The sequence below is a fragment of the Colossoma macropomum genome, unplaced genomic scaffold (genome assembly GCF_904425465.1).
Source record: "Colossoma macropomum unplaced genomic scaffold, Colossoma_macropomum, whole genome shotgun sequence".
Taxonomy (NCBI): domain Eukaryota; kingdom Metazoa; phylum Chordata; class Actinopteri; order Characiformes; family Serrasalmidae; genus Colossoma; species Colossoma macropomum.
The window spans coordinates 34803965-34821694 of record NW_023494798.1 but is presented as its reverse complement, the minus strand read 5'-3'; the positions used below and the strand labels follow the sequence as shown (position 1 = coordinate 34821694).

The window sequence follows — 17730 nt, the reverse complement described above, 5'->3', positions numbered from 1 at the left end:
CCCATTTCATATCAGTAGGTAAACAAACACACTATGAAAGAACAGTTGAAATGGTCCATGAGGTGAAGTGAACATGAGCTGAGGTCTGTGTGTTACATGACAAAACACTAGGGGGCACCAGAGTCACATACAGTAAGAGTGGATACCAAATCTCAGTCCAGGAGACTCAGTGTTCAGTACGTTTGCGTTTTCTCTGCTTTTATATACCAGATTTAACTCATGAAGCCCTTTGTGTGCTGAGTCACGTGGGTTAAGAGCAGGAACACGCTGAAACGTGCGGAGCGTGTGGTTCTACTGACCAGCTGACTCAGAGTAAAGACGTTCTGAGCTTACAGATAAACTGTGGACTTCATCTCTGTTGGAGCTGAAGTAGGTTTGTGATGAAAATGTAGCAGTGAAGTTTTAAAAGATAAACCAAAGAAAATGTTTACACACACTTAAACATGATGGTTCTTCAAGGGTTCTTTAGTGAAAAAAAAAGACCCAAAGAACCCTTTGCAGGATTAAAGGGTTCTTTGAGTCGTGAAAGTGTTCTTCAGCTTGATGGAGAATGTGCTGTAGATGGTTCTATATAGAACTTTTCTGGATAAAAAGTCTGACCGTAACAATAGAAGCCCTCTTTTTGGTGCTATATAGAACCATTTTCAAAAAGAACCATCTACAGCACATTCTCCATCAGTCTGAAGAACCCTTTCACGACTCAAAGAACCCTTTAACCATGCAAAGGGTTCTTTACATGTTCATGGTTCTATATAGAACCATTTCTTTACTAATGAACATTTGAAGAACCATTTTTTAAGAGTGCAATCAGAACAAAACTAAAATGACTAAATAAAAAAAATAAATAAATAAAAATAATAATAATAATAATAATAATAATAATATAAAAAAATTTAAAACAACTCAAATCACCACTGTGGGGAAAGCTGAGTGATATATTGGCCTCTCTCATTCTTTCTTTTGTAAAAGGATCTCAAAGCTGTATTTTGAACATGACTCTAGTGGCCCCGACACAGTATCTTGCAGCACAGGACTAATGTACAGTGTTGCTCGTGGGAGCGGGTGGGAAATCAGGCCCCTTCAGGCGGGAGCGGGCGGAAGCACACATACAGAGAAATCCCGCAAATTAATGAACAGCCTAAATAAAGTAGAACGATCACTGAATCAGATATGTAAACAATGTTCAGATAAACAGTTCAAATGAATAAAGTCATTCTTGAGGAACTGATCACATGAACGACCCGCAGATTCTCACAGACCTGGTTCAGAAATACTGCGTCTGCGTGGCGTGAGCTGCTTGTATGAAGCGGCAGGGTCCCAGACGCCGCACTGAGGCACCACTGTGTTTAGAGAACAGACCCGAGGCAGTTTTTTCTGTGCGTCACGCAGCTAAATACACTGAAATAAGCCATGAAAATCAAACCACCGTATAAAAACGGTAAAAGGCGACTTTTTACTATTATTTTTATTCATGACGAAATATTTATGACCATTAATCCGTCTGAACACAGGAATGTCTGTATGTCTGTATAACTTCCTCGCTGCTCTGCAGCTCAAACGCTATATGTATGAAAGGCCAGTGCGTCCGAGCTGTAGTGCTCGTGCTGCCGCATCACTCGCAATCAGGCGTTAGAGAGATGACGAAGCCTTCAGTCTGACGGCCACAGCTGCCCAGCAGAACACCAAAATAACCGCTCTGTGGTTTAATTCCTGCTGTGTTTAAATGGAAATAAATGGCATTTGGTGAAGTTACTTCACAGTGAGTCTGATAACATGACTGCTGTGTTAGAGGATAACGTGTTTGTGATTAGGCTGTCAGATATTGGATGTGCGCAGGACTGTGCGGGCGGGAGCAGGCCGAAGTGTTTCAGTTGCGGGCGATTTTCTGCGGGACCGGGCGGGAGCAGGACTGAAAAAACAGTCCGGCGCAGACCTCCACTCGAGAACAGCAGCTGGAAACTGATCCTCACGTGTGAAACTACGGTGGAAAAGTGAAGCAGCATGACTGAAAGATGCTTTCCAGCTTAAACAAGCGCCTGGTCGTTCATTCTGTCTGACAGGACTTTCATGGCACGAGTACAATCCCAGTAAAACACCATTTACGCCTGAATGACGTGAATCCTGAACATTATTAGTGAAGTCACACCAGCAGTGTGTTGGGCTTTGAACATGAAAAGAACCTCGAGCCTAAAAGTGAACATCATCATCATTATTAGGGTGAACAGTAGAGTTACCTCATACTCTGGAGCAGCGGTGGTGGTGGTGGTGGTGGTGGGGCTGGGCTGAGGGGAGGGAGTTCTAGCTTTGGCACTTTCCTAGAACCAAGCAGGAACACATGTAGACATGCAGGATGAAGATGGACACATGCATGGAGGAATGGAAGCACAGCTACTTTCAGCACTAGTCATGAGATAAGGACATTCGACTTTTGTCTTCTTGAGCACTGAAAGGTCCCGACTGAGCAGGATTTTCATTTCATTACCCACCTTTAGATTGTTGATCAGAGCTGGGAACTGAAAATTTCCTGGTACCAACAGTGATGCTCTGACTTTAATACTGATTCCTAAACTATCCATTTTTACCTTCAGAATTTAGCCAGCCAGCTCACTGACTCTGATCAGACGGACTACTCAGGTACTCAAAAAATGAGTGTAAATTTGGGCTCAATCCCATTTCACTCGCCCGTACCACTGAGCCCTACCCCTCTGTTTTGTGTGTTCATGTCTAAAGGTAGGGTGTCCCAATTCTTGTTGAGATAGAGGGGTAGGGTGAAGTGTTGGGGCTACATGGCCCTCCAAACGGAGGTTTTTCAGAGACTCCAAACAGAGAAAAAAGGAAAAACGGCAAGATGGAGAACAAGAGACCAAAGAAACACACAGATGTGAGAAATTTCTGTTAAAAAATACAAAAACCACTGTTTTATCTTAGTTTAATATCGTTTCAGTGTATTATGGTCATTTTTCTTCATAACAAGCACAAAAAAAATCGCTAATAGCATGCTAATGTCTCGGTAGCTAGCTAGCTAACTTTCCCGTTCCACCTTAAATAGTCCAGCAGTTCTGATACCTGAAGCGGCAGAAGGTAACTGTCGCACCATTTAAGGTGGAACGGGAAAATTCGAACAAGACGCCGGTGAATATCTGACTTCAGCTTCATATCACTGAAGAATTAGGGGTGGGTGATAATAAATAATTGCCCCCCTCTTTGAAGATCATATGATTCCCTAAATGTAACTAAAGCCCAGCAGTGAGGAGCTGAACTTTACCCTCCTCTGCTGTCACTGCAGACTGGCAGGGTCGCCTACAGAGCAGCGCTGGTAGCTGTTAATGAAGTGATGCTCTTTTTATTTGAGGGTCTCATTTCAGAGGGAAGATCTCAACCACTACCCTGTAACTCAGTTCCAAAGGGCGACACTCAAAAACAAGGGGTAGCGCTAAAAAGAAGAAATGGGACTGGGCCTTCGTATTGAATGAGATGAATGGGATGGAAGTTTTCAATGTTCAGCAGTGCTGAAGTACTTCGGTCAGCACCATTAAAAGTACTGAATGTCGATACTCAGCCCTGAGCCTGACTTTTACTTTTACCAAATTCTTAAGGCATATCTACTAAAGGCCTGCTCTGTGATCAGTGACCTTAGTATGATGATCTCAGAGTGAAAGCCTGGAGTCGGATTCTCAAAGCTTCAGGGCGGTTATCGCTATCGGTCACGTGTAAACAATAGAAAGGTCTTATGCTTATTTGATGTTACTGTATTTTATGGCATTTAAATTCATAGACTAAATAAAAAGTGGTGGGAACTTCTGTGGGATACAGTTAAATCTAAACGATCAGGCAAGTGTAATGAACAACGTTTTTGTATTATATTCAAATTGTATGATGACAATTTAAGTCTCCTAAGGGCCACATGAACTCATACTATATAAACTCTAATATTAAGGTCTATATTTCACTGCTGTTGAAAGAAAATCTTGTATCTCAGTTTTTGACATTTTTCAGTTTAATATTTGAAAATGCCTGCTGCCCTTCATATTGTGTGTACATTTCATGATGAGTGGACTAAAAAAAACGACCCAAAATGACTTGGGAAAAACTTCTGGTTCCATTGACTTACATTAAAAGTAAAGTAGGTTTTTTCCTTCTCCTGTAAAGTTACCATTTAGGAGATACGAGGATTTCTTCCAACAACAGTGATATATATATATATGAGAGAGAGAGAGAGAGAGAGAGAGAGAAAGAGAGACAGAGAGAGAGAGAGAGAGAGAGAGAGAGACACACAATGTCCTAGTGGGTTATGACTGACTCAAGTGCTCTGAGCATCCAGCCTCTGGTCTCTAAAAAAAAAGGCCAAGTAATGGTGACCAATCAATTTGGATGTAATGTAGAAAAACATTTTACAAAATATGACTGCATGACAAAGTGAATGTACATGTAAAGTAACTGAACCACTGTCAATGATTAAAATTAAGCACGTGGGTGCAGCCTATCAGAGTAAAGTGGGTGGATGATGGGTGGGGCTTATGTATGGACACACCCACTCTTAAAGCATGGCTTTTCTTTTCCCCCTGAAGAACTTATAAACACTATGGGTTGTAATTTTGGGGTTTATTTTAAGTGTAACTGAGCCAAAGCAATCTGTGTAGAATAGAAGACAAGAGCTCTGTAGAATTTTGTGTTTTGAATATGAATATGTGCATCATTACAGCCGTACCTGTCAGATACACGTGTGAAGTAAACGTACATAGCGTTAGACACCCAGTGTGTATTCTGAACTGCTGAACGCAGTTTCTCCACTCAAACGCACCTCTACCTTCCTGCGCGCTTCCTCCTGCTCCTGTAGCTCCTTGGCCTGCCGTCTGGCTCGCTCTTCCTCCGCCCGTTTCCTGTCCTCCTCCTCTTTCTGCTTCGCCAGGTTTTCAAAACGAGCCTTAATGTTGCCTGTTCCGCTGCCGGCTGCGCACAAACACACCGTCACATTCCTCACATTTAAATCTCTCAGATTATGAGTCAGAATATGAATATTGTTACTGTTTTTCAGTTGTTTGCATATTTTTGAAACTCCAGTGACTCTTTACACTGTGTTGAAATAACATGACAAACAGAAATGGTCCAAAAAGACTTGTTTCATTAACGTCCACTACACTTAAGGAAAGTTTTTTCTTCCTCTGTAAAGTTAAAGTTTCAGAGATATGAGGTTTTATTTTAACAGCAACAATATTTTGCCTGTTGAAAGTTTGGGAAAATTAAACTAACAACTTCCCCATAACCTACTGATAACTATTTAATTATTTATTTATTATCTGCACTGTTATGCGAGAGATGTTTCGTATCAAGCTGTTTGAGTTCCTTCCTCTTAGAAAGGCTGTGGTCTTCTCTGCTCGGCTCTCTCTGTAGGAGCTGAAAAGCAGCAGCAATCAGTTTTAAAAGCGCTCTCGTCTCCTCGGCGCAGCTCTGCGTCCCTCAGAGGCGCATTAGGGAAAACGGTGACTTGACAATATATTTATGCGTATATATAGTATATATTTCTAATATGTAGGAGATACACCGGTCAGGCATAACATTCTGACCACCTCCTTGTTTCTACGCTCATTGTCCATTTGATCAGCTCCACTTACTATATAGGTGCACTTTGTAGTTCTACAGTTACAGACTGTAGTCCATCTGTTTCTCTGCATACTTTGTTAGCCCCCTTTTACCCTGTTCTTCAGTGGTCAGGACCCCCATGGACCCTCACAGAGCAGGTACTATTTGGGTGGTGGATCATTCTCAGTGCTGCAGTAACACTGATGTGGTGGTGTGTTAGTGTGTGCTGCGCTGGTCTGAGTGGATCAGACACAGCAGTGCTGCTGGAGCTGAGACTGTAGAACTACAAAGTGCACCTATATAGTAAGTGGAGCTGAGCTGAGCTTCTATAGCCTATTTCTATACACTAGGGGTTCCCAACCTTCAGCCATCTAACCAATCAGATCATTTTTCTGCCCAAGAAGAAGCTGATTTGGCAGCTACTGAGTGCTGGACGTCAGGCTGAAGAGAGGACAGCTGCAGATGGAGATCAGCTCAATTTGACAGGTTTAGGTTTGACATTCATTCTCTTTAGTCTCTGAATGACTCTGTAAGTTGGGTTTCAAAGCTTCATCTCAAAAAGACCTCTGAGCAAACAGCACAGAGCAGAGTTCTCCTGCACCCGTGAAGCCCAACCCTGCTACACGCTGCTGTATTTTCTTCGCTCCGGTTATGCTGCTATTATGCCAGAACAATGAGCTTCGTATGAATATAATGTTTTTTTTCGCAAATTATTAACAACATTTTTTGTTCACAAATAATCAGCTATATTTAAAATTAGGTTTGGTTGAAAGGTGATGGCCAACAGCCTCTTCGAAGTACCACCCAGGCCTACAGGTCGAAAATCACTGGCCTACACTGACTTTTTGGAGTGTTAAAGTGTTAAAACATTCTTCTGCGCAAAAAAAAGACCCTGTAAAGGTTGAGTTCATCATTAAGCAGCTCTGTGCAGACGCTTTGTGTTTGTTTATCTTCAGCACTCGGCTGAAATATCTTCCTTGATGTGATGAGCAGCTTTCGACAGTTTCTTTCTCCAAACTATTGTTAAAAAGTCATACTGGAACTCTTCTGGTCCAAAGAAAAGTGTTAAGCGCTGACATCACAACAAAAGGAGAAAGTGGGCGTGGCCTTTGGCTTTATTTCTAAATATTCCTAAAAAGGTAGCACCAATGTTGCCACAAATATTAACACAATATTTGTGATATTGTTTTCATGGCTGTATGATGAGTTGATTGAAACAGACTAAGAAGCCTTTATGCAACCTCTTCAACTCCTTGAGACCACCGGTGGTTCCAAAACGCACTTCGTCATATTCTTCATAACTTTCATATTTCATAAGCTACATTCTAAAGGTGGGGGTCGTATGAGAGCTGTAACTGTCTTCTCTCCAGTCAAATAGATGGGTGATGTAATTTTAAACCCTTATAATAAAAGAAGCTGAACTCACAATTTTTTTTTCTACTGAAAGTCGACCCATTTTTCCACAAATCTGGGCTATAAACTATAAACAGATGGCGTCTCTTCAGTGATCTGCTCTGTAAAGATTATTTTTATAAAATAATACAAAGAGCGTCTAAGATTTTTGGCTTTCAGCAGTAAACTGTAAGCATATAGCAATATGTGTATCATAAAACACATGTTCTGTTAATTTGAGGGGAAAAGTTCTTGCCTGCTTCCACGGGTCTGGTTTTCTGGTACGCAGTGCTGGGCTTCTCCACTTCCTCAAACGTTCCTGCACTCTGAGTAAAGGAAGGTAAACAACTGTTATAAATGCAGCTTTATTCTCTTCAGAAAGTCAACAAGTAATGGAAGCTTATATGCCAACAATTAGCCTGGTGCTAACTGCATGCCTAAATCATCACTCGCTCGCCTCGAAGCGTGTTGGTCATCGAGATGGTCAGTCATCTCTAATGGACTTTATTACGTGGATTCAGAAAAATATATTCTTTAATCAGTATGTTATCTACACAAATCAGCACGGTTTGAGGTGAGTGAGCGATGATTTAGACATGCAGTTAATGCTTCCATTATCTGTTAGCTACATTAGCCTCTAGTGCTAAAACTGAAGAAGCAAACTTCAGACACCAAACATGTCTTCAACGACTACATTTGAGTCAAAGCCGGGGTTAAACTACACGACTTTTACCCTGATTTTAGCCCCGATTCTCAGTCTGAGCTGGTCGGCTCTAGTCTGCAGATGTTTGGTCAGTCGGAGTCGACAGTTGGAGAGAGTCGAGTCGTGTTTGAGGGGCGCAGACTCAGATTTACTGCCTCCCAATCCCGTTTTAGAGCAGTCTGAGTTTATTAAACGACTGATTATTTTGACCCGACTGAGTGTAATCTAGCGTAAACGGATCAACGACTCAATCTGAACGGATTCCTGCAACAACCAATGAAAACTGAGAGCACGAAAGAAGAAAATACAGAAATTAAACAAAGAAAACCTGTGAAAAGTCTCTCACGTGCAGAACAAAGCTTTTTAATGAGCTGAGTTTAAGGCAGAATTGAGTTTATGTACATTTAAAACTAAAAATACCAAACTGATCACATTTTTAAAATCAATGACCCTCATTTAAACATGTTTACCTACTGCTTCTTTACTGCGACAGTGCAGAGAGAACAGCAGCAGCCACTACACGTTTGTTTATTTGCATCTCCTAATAAAAGGATAACGCGAGAGTTCAGTGAGTAAATGTTGAGTAGCGTGTGATCCCCAATATATTAGTCGCCCAAAAATCAGCAGAAACCAGTCTGACAGTGTGAGACGCCCAGTCTTTAATAATCTGTTAAGACTTTAAAAGTCGTGTAGTGAACTAAAGGCTTAAGGGGGGAAAAATTAAAAAAAGAGAGCCGCAATTTATTTAATTCATTTTCCATCCTCTCTTCATGCATCAGAATTAAACAGGCTGTTTTTATTACTGTGCCTTTAAGACACATATGTAAATGAGCTCTGTCCTGATTGGCTGCCCTGTATTGTGCCTCATTCAGAAATCTGTCCGTGCTCAACCGCTCCTTATACCTTCAGAGTGAGTGGGAGGGGCTAAACTGTGACTGGACAGGTGGATATACGCAAGTGTACTGGTTTTTGTGACATCACAAAAACAATGGGTTGTTTTCACAGCTTGGTTTCCATATATGGACTGTATGAACTGGACAGCGATACGTTTTTAAACTGGAACACTGTCCGCACAGTAAATCAAGCTTTTTTTTTTCATGTGATGAGCCCTTTAAGTGTTGACCACAGCCTACCTTGTCCATTCTGTCCTTCTGCACTCCGTACTTTCCTCCAAACCCTTTGGAGTAATCTGGAAAAAGAGAGAAAAACAGTGAGCTTCAGCGAACTGGACACGAAAGCGTTCTTCTGAGGAAACAGAAGCTGGGGGGCGATGCTGAGAGCAGCTCATGCAAACCTGTAAAAGAAAGAAAGCCAAACACAAACGAACAGAGGAGGCACAGAAGGAGAGAACATCATTCTCAGCAGCCGCGCATCGGCCAGCCAGCCAACTCCGGGCTGAGGCAGGTCAGCAACAGTCAAACTGGACTAAGCTCTGCGCCGGACGGTGTGTTTATGTGACAAAGCGTGAGAGGGATTGTGGGTAGTTGGCTGAAGGGGTCATGCATAACAGCTGCCTTCAACAGGCCTGAAAGCTGACGGGTGCTGCCAGGAGGGGGGGGTGGAAGTGTTGGGGGTGTTGGTGGGCAGGGGGTATCATAGCAAAAAAATAAAATAGATAAATAATAATAATAATAATTAAAGATATTTCAATTAAAAGAAGGAGGGGGAGAACAGTGGTCCGCAATATCAATATTAACTTATTAATTTACTACAAACTCAAATGAGCCCTCGTCTGTCAGGAAAACGTTCATTAAACAGGACTGTCACGATTACTCAGTGGTCAAATTACACTGCTCAACTGATTTCCAAGTAAAAATAAGTGAACACATCCTCTACATGTGATAGTTTCTAGTACGTTAGACTCAGCAGATAAACAGAAAATATAATAGAAACAAAAAATGTAATAAGCCTGATGTGGCAGAGTCGGCGCCACAGCTCGAACGCGCCGGTCTTTCATACATACAGCGTTTGTGCTGCAGAGCAGTGGGAAAGTTAAACAGACATTCCTGTTTCCAAACGGATAAATGGTCACATCAGTCACTCTGATCAACAAAAATGTCATTTATGAAAATGCACGATATGTTTGTTTATCCTCAACAGCATTCTGACTTGTGATTAGGCAAAAGTTTCAGGCCTGTAGACCAACCGGGAAAATCTGTCTGCAGCACAGAATGTTTAACTAGTCTAATTTTAGTACCTGTGCAGCATGACACGCAGCACATGGGGGAGGGGGAAAATAATAATAAATCAGCTGTTCTCTAAATACCGCGCCACCTCAGTGCGGCGTCTGGGACGCTTCGCACACGCAGCCTGTGTGAAAGCACTGACCAGGCCTTAGGCTATGTTTACACAGCAGGTAAAAGTGGCCAAAATCTGATCTTTTTCTTCATTTGTGGCAGATGTGTGTCTGTGTGTCACTGTGAACAGATAAACACACTGAATCTGACATTTTCAATTCCAATTTGAAACGCTTTAATATGTGGTACTGAAATCTGATACACATCTGATATGTGGCAACGCGAACAGATCGGAATTCATGAGACTTTTACGTCAATCCAATTCGACACTCAATATAATTTCGCGCTGCTGAGACTCAAACATCTGGGCTGATGTTTAAACAAAACTTGACACTTAGCCAAACCGATCCATGTTCAAAGAGATTTAGAAAGGAATGGCCGAACGCTACCGGAGGAGAACGAGGCTGCAGCACCAAAGAAAAGCTAAAAGTCTGAAAGCAAAGTTTAAGGAAAGCGAGGACGTGAACCAAAGAAGCGGCCGTGGCTGAATAACGTGGCCTTTTCACAGCGAGCTCGAGCGCATTCTGGGTGATGAGTCCAGCTGCCGGTCATCAGAACTTCCTATCAGCTCCTGTGATGCTGTGAAGATGAAGCTGAACCTCCGGGAGCGGCTGATGCTGCTGACTCCATTTTGATCGTTTACATCTGGATGAGCCGCGTGAAGCTCTGTTCTTTAGCGCATGTGGGTCAGTTTAGGAGCTGACCTGTTCAGACTGACGTCTCATACAGATCACATTTAAAAGATATTGTGAACAACGAATTGGATTTGGTGAGAAAATCAGATTTGGGCCTCTTTTTCCAAATAACGTTGCATTTCGAATGTTCATAATGGTCATTCGCGAATATTAGCTGGCAATTTTATACATAAACATTAGCGTTTTTATAAACACTAGCATTATTATATATTATTATTATTATTAGCCTTTATTTAAAACATTAACTTAATATTTCTTTGAATGTAATTTGTGTGTAATATATAAAACTAACTGTAATAATAAAATCTAACAATTGTATTTAGACCAAATTCTGTGGACATAATAAGTATAGGCACATATTTGCGGACCACTGGAACAGAAGGAAGACCAAAAGCGTAAAATTAAACTGGGAAGATTTTCAGCAGCATCCAGACCAGCACAGGCCAGTTTATCTTTGATTTAATCATATTTAAAGGATTATGACAAAGTTAGACAGTGTCAGCTTGTATGACCCCGAGTTATTGTTCTCACAATTCAGGACAGCCAATCAGAACAGAGCTCATTTGCATGTGTCAGTCCTAAAGGCACAGCAACAAAAGCGGCCTGTTTAATTCTAAATGATTAATTTTTATTCATTAATTTTAATTTTATTAAAAATCTTTTTAATTTTATTGTATTACTAATTTTTATGTAAATATGACCATTTTTGGTATGTACACCTGCATGAATGTCACACATGCAGGCTTCAGAGAAAAACTAGGAATAAATGGTGGATATGGGCCCTTTAAATATTGCATATTGATTAAGATCAAAGTATTTAATGAAATATGAGCATCTCATAAGCCTGTGCCACTGGACACTGCAGACCGGGGCTGATTTGTGTAAGTGGACACGTTTCGGGTCACTGTAACGCATAGTAGATTTCTCTGTGTGTGTGTGTGTGTGTGTGTGTGTGTGTGTGTATGTGTTGGGGGGGGTTTGGGGGGTCTGTGTTAGAGACAGTGCCTTGTTGAGACTCGTGCTTGGCCAGGCTTTCTTTGTGGTCAAACCCCAAAGCACACTTGTCCTGCTTCTCAACCTCCACCCCGTACTTCCCTCCAAACCCACGCTTATAATCTGCAAAAACAACCCACACAGAGACACAAACATGGACAGATACATACACAGACAGACAGACAGACACGATGGCCTGGACAAGAAACAGTTTACAAAAAGAGCAATATGAAGATCTGCAGGAGGAAAACGCTGACGCAGCCATGACCCATTCACCTGTTCAGAGGCCACGAGAGGCTGCAGATAAAACAGTATAATAAGGCTCAACAACACAGCATTAAAAACTGAGTGTGGGAAAAGTGTTTAAATATACACTCCCCACATTTACTGCCCTTCACAGAGACCACGGTCAGTGATCGGAACGAGGCAGCCTATCAGAAAACTGCACCGAAAATCTGGCATTTCTTTTATTTAAACTTGGAAATAACAGGAAGTTTTAAAATTAATATATTTCTATATTTTATCGCTGCTGTCGGAAGAAAACCTTGTAGGTCCATTTTTGTCGTTTTTCAGTTTTTGGTATAATTTGAAAATGCTTGTTGTTCTTTACATTGTGAGTAAATTTTATGATGAATGGACCAAAAGAAACGGCCCAAAACGACTTGAGAAAAAAGTCTGGTTCCATTGACTTACATTGAAAGTAAAGTATGTTTTTTCCTTCTCCTGTGAAGTTACCATTTTGGAGATATGAGGTTTTCGTCCGACAACAGCGATATATTAATTAGAAATTAGAAATGATTACTTTTCCCCAATTTTCTCCCCAATTTAGATGTGTCCAATTCCTCCGAGTTAGGCTTCCTCTGATTTAGGCTGGGGTGATGGGGGAGACGGGGGGCCATCCTACCCACCCAGAGAGAGCGAGGACAACTGTGCTCTCTTGGACTCCCAGCCACGGACGGCTGTAGCATCACCAGAGATCGAACTCGCCAACGCTGAGACGGTTGTGCCCCTGGCTGGATGTTTTTGGTTCTCAGTCCAGCAGCGACACTGAGGTGTTTAAAAACTCCAGCAGCACTGCTGTGTCTGATCCCCTCAGACCAGCACAACACACACTAACACACCACCACCACCACGTCAGCGTTACTGCAGTGCTGAGAATGATCCACCACCCAAATAGTACCTGCTCTGTGAGGGTCCATGGGGGTCCTGACCCCTGAATATATTTACATATTTATTTCTTGTTTTCTGTTCTTCTATTCTTCTTCCTAGTCTCAGTTGTTTTGAGGCTTTGTTTACGACAAATGCATAAGGTCCGGAAAAGAAAACTCAGTTTATGACACCAAGTGATTTATTTCTCCTGTGATGACCTCCTTCTGAATTTCTAGACATTTCCTCCTTGAATTTCCATGTTGTGCATATGTGGGTCATTCTACAGAAACGTCCATTATTGTGTCCCTAGTGTTTACAGATATATTACACTTCAAAAACATGTAAGGGCTACAATTTATTTATATTTTCAAATAAAACAATATTTTAACAATTACACCTTCTTGAGCCTCAATTTACCAATAGTGGTTTTTAAATCAATCATCTAGAATTCCAAGCACCACAGAAGAGCTCGTCCCCACAGTCATGTGTGAAGGCTGAGGCCATATTTTGAAGAAAAAAAAAACATTTTTTTTTTTCAATTTTAACTACAATAATCTATAAATGACCATGGAATATATGATTTAAATGACAAAGAAAACAAAAGCCAAATAAATATTATAAAATATTTAATGAAAGTTCCCCAGGAGTCGTGTCACTGGTGTTACTGCGTAACAAATGACGAAAAAGCTCATGGTGAGTCCACTGTGTCTTTCAGTTATCAGAGATTTTCTCATTTAGCTCATGATTTCATATGAAGCTTTTAGCTGAAGTCACTGGTGTGACCGACTTTATTCTGAGGTTATTGTGAAAAAAATTGTGAATACAAATGGATTAAATTCCATATTTTAGTGGATGTTCCATGACTGACAACATGTGGTTTGATGCTCTGCAGCAGGCATTTAGTAAAATGCATTGTTCATTAAAAATGCCTCTGGTGTTCCTTTATTATGTGTAACACCAATGAGGACCAGTAACACCAGTGACTCCTATGGACAGATAGAAAAGTGGACGTTTCTGTAGAATGACCCATGTACACAATGAAAGCAGAGCAGTCCTGTGCTGCCTCTGAAAGTGTTAGTCTGGAGCCCCGACTGAAGAGAAATGGATTGAATAAACACGCCGAGTGTGGAATCCGCTGAAAGTCTGTAACACTATCAGACTCAGTTAGAAAGCAGGTTCAGTCACACGCTGAGATGGAATGGAGAAACGGACAAACAGGCTTTTCCACATCCTCAAAATCAGCACTTCCTCCTCACACGGAGTGCAGTATGGGTGGGTGGGTGAGTGTGTGTGTGTGTGTGTGTGTGTGTGGGTGGATCTACTACCTTTCTGGGACTCATGAAGCTGGAGCTTCTCCTGATGGTCCCAGCCCACCGCAGATTTGTCCTGGCGGTCCGTCTGCACACCAAACTTCCCTCCAAAGCCCTTCACGTAATCTAAACCACACAAACAGACGCAGGTTACTCTCATTAGTGCTCACAGGTCAATATTCTCACTTCAGAACTGAAACCGGTGAACTTCACAGCTACCTTCACTTTTACTATCACAAACACACACATTAGATGTGAGAACTGCTCCAGTTACACTGTAGTGAACATAGAGGGGTGAGTGGGGCACAACCTGAGACTTGAGGTTATTTTGTTTGCATTTCCTATATTTTTCTTGCATTGTATTTTTCTACGTATAACATTTGGGTGCTTTTACAGTCAAAATTCATTTCTACATGACTGTTTTAGAACCTCTCTTTATCCCTTAGAATTAACCACACTGTTTATTGTTACTGTGCCTTTAAGGCTGATATGTAAACGAGCCCTGTTATGATTGGTTACCTTGTATATGTGCTTCTACTTCAGAAAGAAGTCTGGACTGGAAATTTGATCAGGTTGGGTCACATTTCTTATATTATATAAGCTCCTTAGAGAAGCGTTAAACATCTAAACAGTTACTTTCGACATATGTAATCAGGCTAATTAGCCCTTTTATTCTGTTAATGCATGAAATGCTATGTAATTTATTGACTTATTTACTGTAAACACTGCCACAATGTCTTATGTTGAGATCATTAAAAAGGGAAAAAAAAATCATTAAAAAGGTAATAAACCTTCAGCTCCTGATTGAGGTGGAGAAACCTGTTTGAGAGGCAAAGGACTTATTTATTTATTTTATTTAATAAAATATAAATACATAAAAATACATAAATAAATAAATAATATATAGCATTTACAATAATGTTTTATTTAATAAAATAAAATAAATAAATAAATAAATAAATAATGTGTGATTATAGTTTAGATGCAAAAAAATAAAAAAAATCACGTATGAATAATTTACATTTTTGGTATGTAGTGGTCTTAAGTGTGGCAGAGCTGTAAAATTTTAGAATTTGTGATTTTTTTCATGCACGTTTCATTCTTTTTATTTTTTAAACAGTTTGATCTAAACAATCCTCCAAACGTTACGCAGCAACCGTGTTTATAAGACTGTGCCAAAGTAAACGCAGCTGAAGATCAGCGCCCACCTTTCTGAGACTCGTGCTTCTCCGTCTTCCCCTGATACTCAAACCCAACAGCGCTTTTGTCCACTTTATCCGTCTCCACGCCGAACTTCCCACCGAATCCTTTGGTGTAGTCTGAACGTGGGGCAAGAGACACACAGGACCAGGACAAAAAAACAAGTTAGACTCTCTTCAGGTCACAATCACACAAGTCAACGGCATCAATGTTGTTATAAGAATAAGAAATTATTAAAATTCTTATAGTACCAGTCAAAAGCTTGGAGTCACCTGACCGAATGCATTTTCTTGAAACACATTTGATCTTTTACTTGTTTGAAATTTGTTTATAGTGCTGGGCGATATGACCTCAAATCAATATCACGATTAATTGAATGTTTTACCTCGATTACGATTAATGAACGATTATTTTGTTTTTGTTTTTTTGTTTGTTTTTTGTCGTCCTAGTTCAGTGATAAGGTTTGTACTGTAAATATGTTCTGCATATCTTAATGTAAATCGTCTGAACAGCCAGATCAGAATTCACGCGTCAAACCAACTCGACATTCGTCATAATTTCGCGCTGCTGAGACTCAAAAACATTTGGGGTGATGTTTCTGTAAAAAATCATTAGAGACTCATCCAGAACCCTCCATGATTGAAGAGATTTAGAGAGAAATATCCGAACGCGGCCGCAGGAGAACGAGGCTGCAGCGTCAAAGAACAGTTAAAAGTCTGAAAGCAGAGTTTAAAGAATCCGAGGACGCGAACCAAAGAAGTGACCGCGCCCTTTTTACGGCTCCAACACATTCTGGGTGATGAGCCCAGCTGTCAGTCAGTGAAGCTTCATGATGGCTCCTGTGATGCTGGTGAAGATGAAGCTGATCCTCCGGGAGCGACTGGCGTTCGTTGGCGGTCGTGATTGTTGACCTCTGGATGAGCCGTGAAGCAGCGTGACGCTCTGTTCTTTTGTGCATGGGGGTCAGTTTAGGAGCTGATCTGTTCAGACTGATGATCACATACAGATCACATTTAAAAGATAATCTGAACAGACAAACAAAAATAAAAACGGATTTGGTGAGAAAATCAGATTTGGGCCACTTTTACCTGCTGTGTGAACGAAGCCTTAGCTTGACTTGAACGTAGCCTTAGACTGGACGTAGCGGAGTGGTAGTAAGTTTTTAAGGAGACGAAAGAATTAGCAGAATTAAATAAAAAAATAAATAAATAAAATCGAAATAACCCACATGGGCAAGATTACGTCGTTCAGAGGTTCTGAATGTCGGTTTCGATTACTTTTCGATTAATCGCCCAGCCCTATTTGTTTATAGGACAAATAAAGTTTATCATTAAGTATCAAAAGCGAACAGCTGCAGCTGCTTCAGAGAAAAACCAAGAGCTGCTTTAAGGCAAGAAGAGTCTAAAAGAGGAGACAGTTTGGATTTGAGTGACACTTTTTATCCACTGTAGAAATTCATGTGTTATTTCATAGTTTTTAGTATTAACTGTTATTTTAAAATGTGGAAAATATATATAAAACAAAACATATACATAAAACCTTTTCTTGACAAGGTGGTCCAAACTTTTAACTGAATAGAATTTTTTTTTTGTATTAAAAATTAAAAGTAAGTCATCTGGCAGCCTTAAAGTTTTAATTTTATAAATTACATTAACAGAACAACACAAAGAGAGTCTAACATCATATCTACTTATTATATCAATAAATAATCATAATTCTAAAGCAGCCAGGTGAAAAAGGCTATTTAAAACACCAATTCTTGTATTAAATAATAAATCAATAACTAAAACTAAGCAAATAAACCCAAAACACTTGTCGCAGCCTAGCGGCTAGCGCCGAGTACCAGGTGCGGGTGAGTGTGAGCAGAGGGAGCTGAGGATCATGGGAAGCAGGAACAAACCTTTCTGCGATTCGTGTTTATCGGTTTTGCCCTGGTAATCAAATCCTACTGCGCTCTCGTCCACACGGTCAGCCTGAACGCCGTAGCGGCCACCGAACCCGGTGGCGTAGTCTAGGGGCAGCACACAGCAGCCAAGCGGGGGGGGGCGCGGGGAGGGGCGGATGGAGGGATGGAGGGGTGGTTTTGTGGAGAAAAAGGCAACAGAAATCACGTAGAGCAGAAAACAGCAGCAAGCGTGTACCAGTGAAGGCTAGCAGAGGCTAAACACCAGCTGACCACAGTCCAGAGGACCCACCGAGCCGCAGAGCTCAGCTTTTACACTAACTTGAGGAATAATCTGGCGAAAAACTTCATTTACAGAGTCCCCCCACCCCACACCCCCCCCCACCACCCCCACACCCCCTCCCCAAATCAGTCAGGACATGTTTGGTGTCTGAAGTAGCTTCTTTAGTTTAAGGACTGGAGCTACGAGGCTAATGTAGCTAACAAGTAATGGAAGCTTATACCCCAC

General features: G+C 41.0%; 1 protein-coding gene across 3 annotated transcripts in view; it reads right to left on the bottom strand.

Moving 5' to 3' along the window:
* The window catches only part of LOC118817981 (src substrate protein p85-like), a 46367-nt gene that overhangs the window by 8464 nt on the left and 20173 nt on the right, over positions 1–17730 (bottom strand). The window contains exons 7-14 of one of the 3 annotated variants that reach the window (XM_036585054.1): positions 17220–17330; positions 15328–15438; positions 14135–14245; positions 11673–11783; positions 8809–8864; positions 7229–7298; positions 4802–4950; positions 2235–2315 (exon numbers count right to left, since the gene is read on the bottom strand). In XM_036585054.1, the coding sequence (XP_036440947.1) occupies positions 2235–2315; positions 4802–4950; positions 7229–7298; positions 8809–8864; positions 11673–11783; positions 14135–14245; positions 15328–15438; positions 17220–17330 (800 nt within the window). The remainder of the gene's footprint in view (positions 1–2234; positions 2316–4801; positions 4951–7228; positions 7299–8808; positions 8865–11672; positions 11784–14134; positions 14246–15327; positions 15439–17219; positions 17331–17730) is intronic. The other 2 variants (XM_036585055.1, XM_036585056.1) reach the window with 2 other exon arrangements.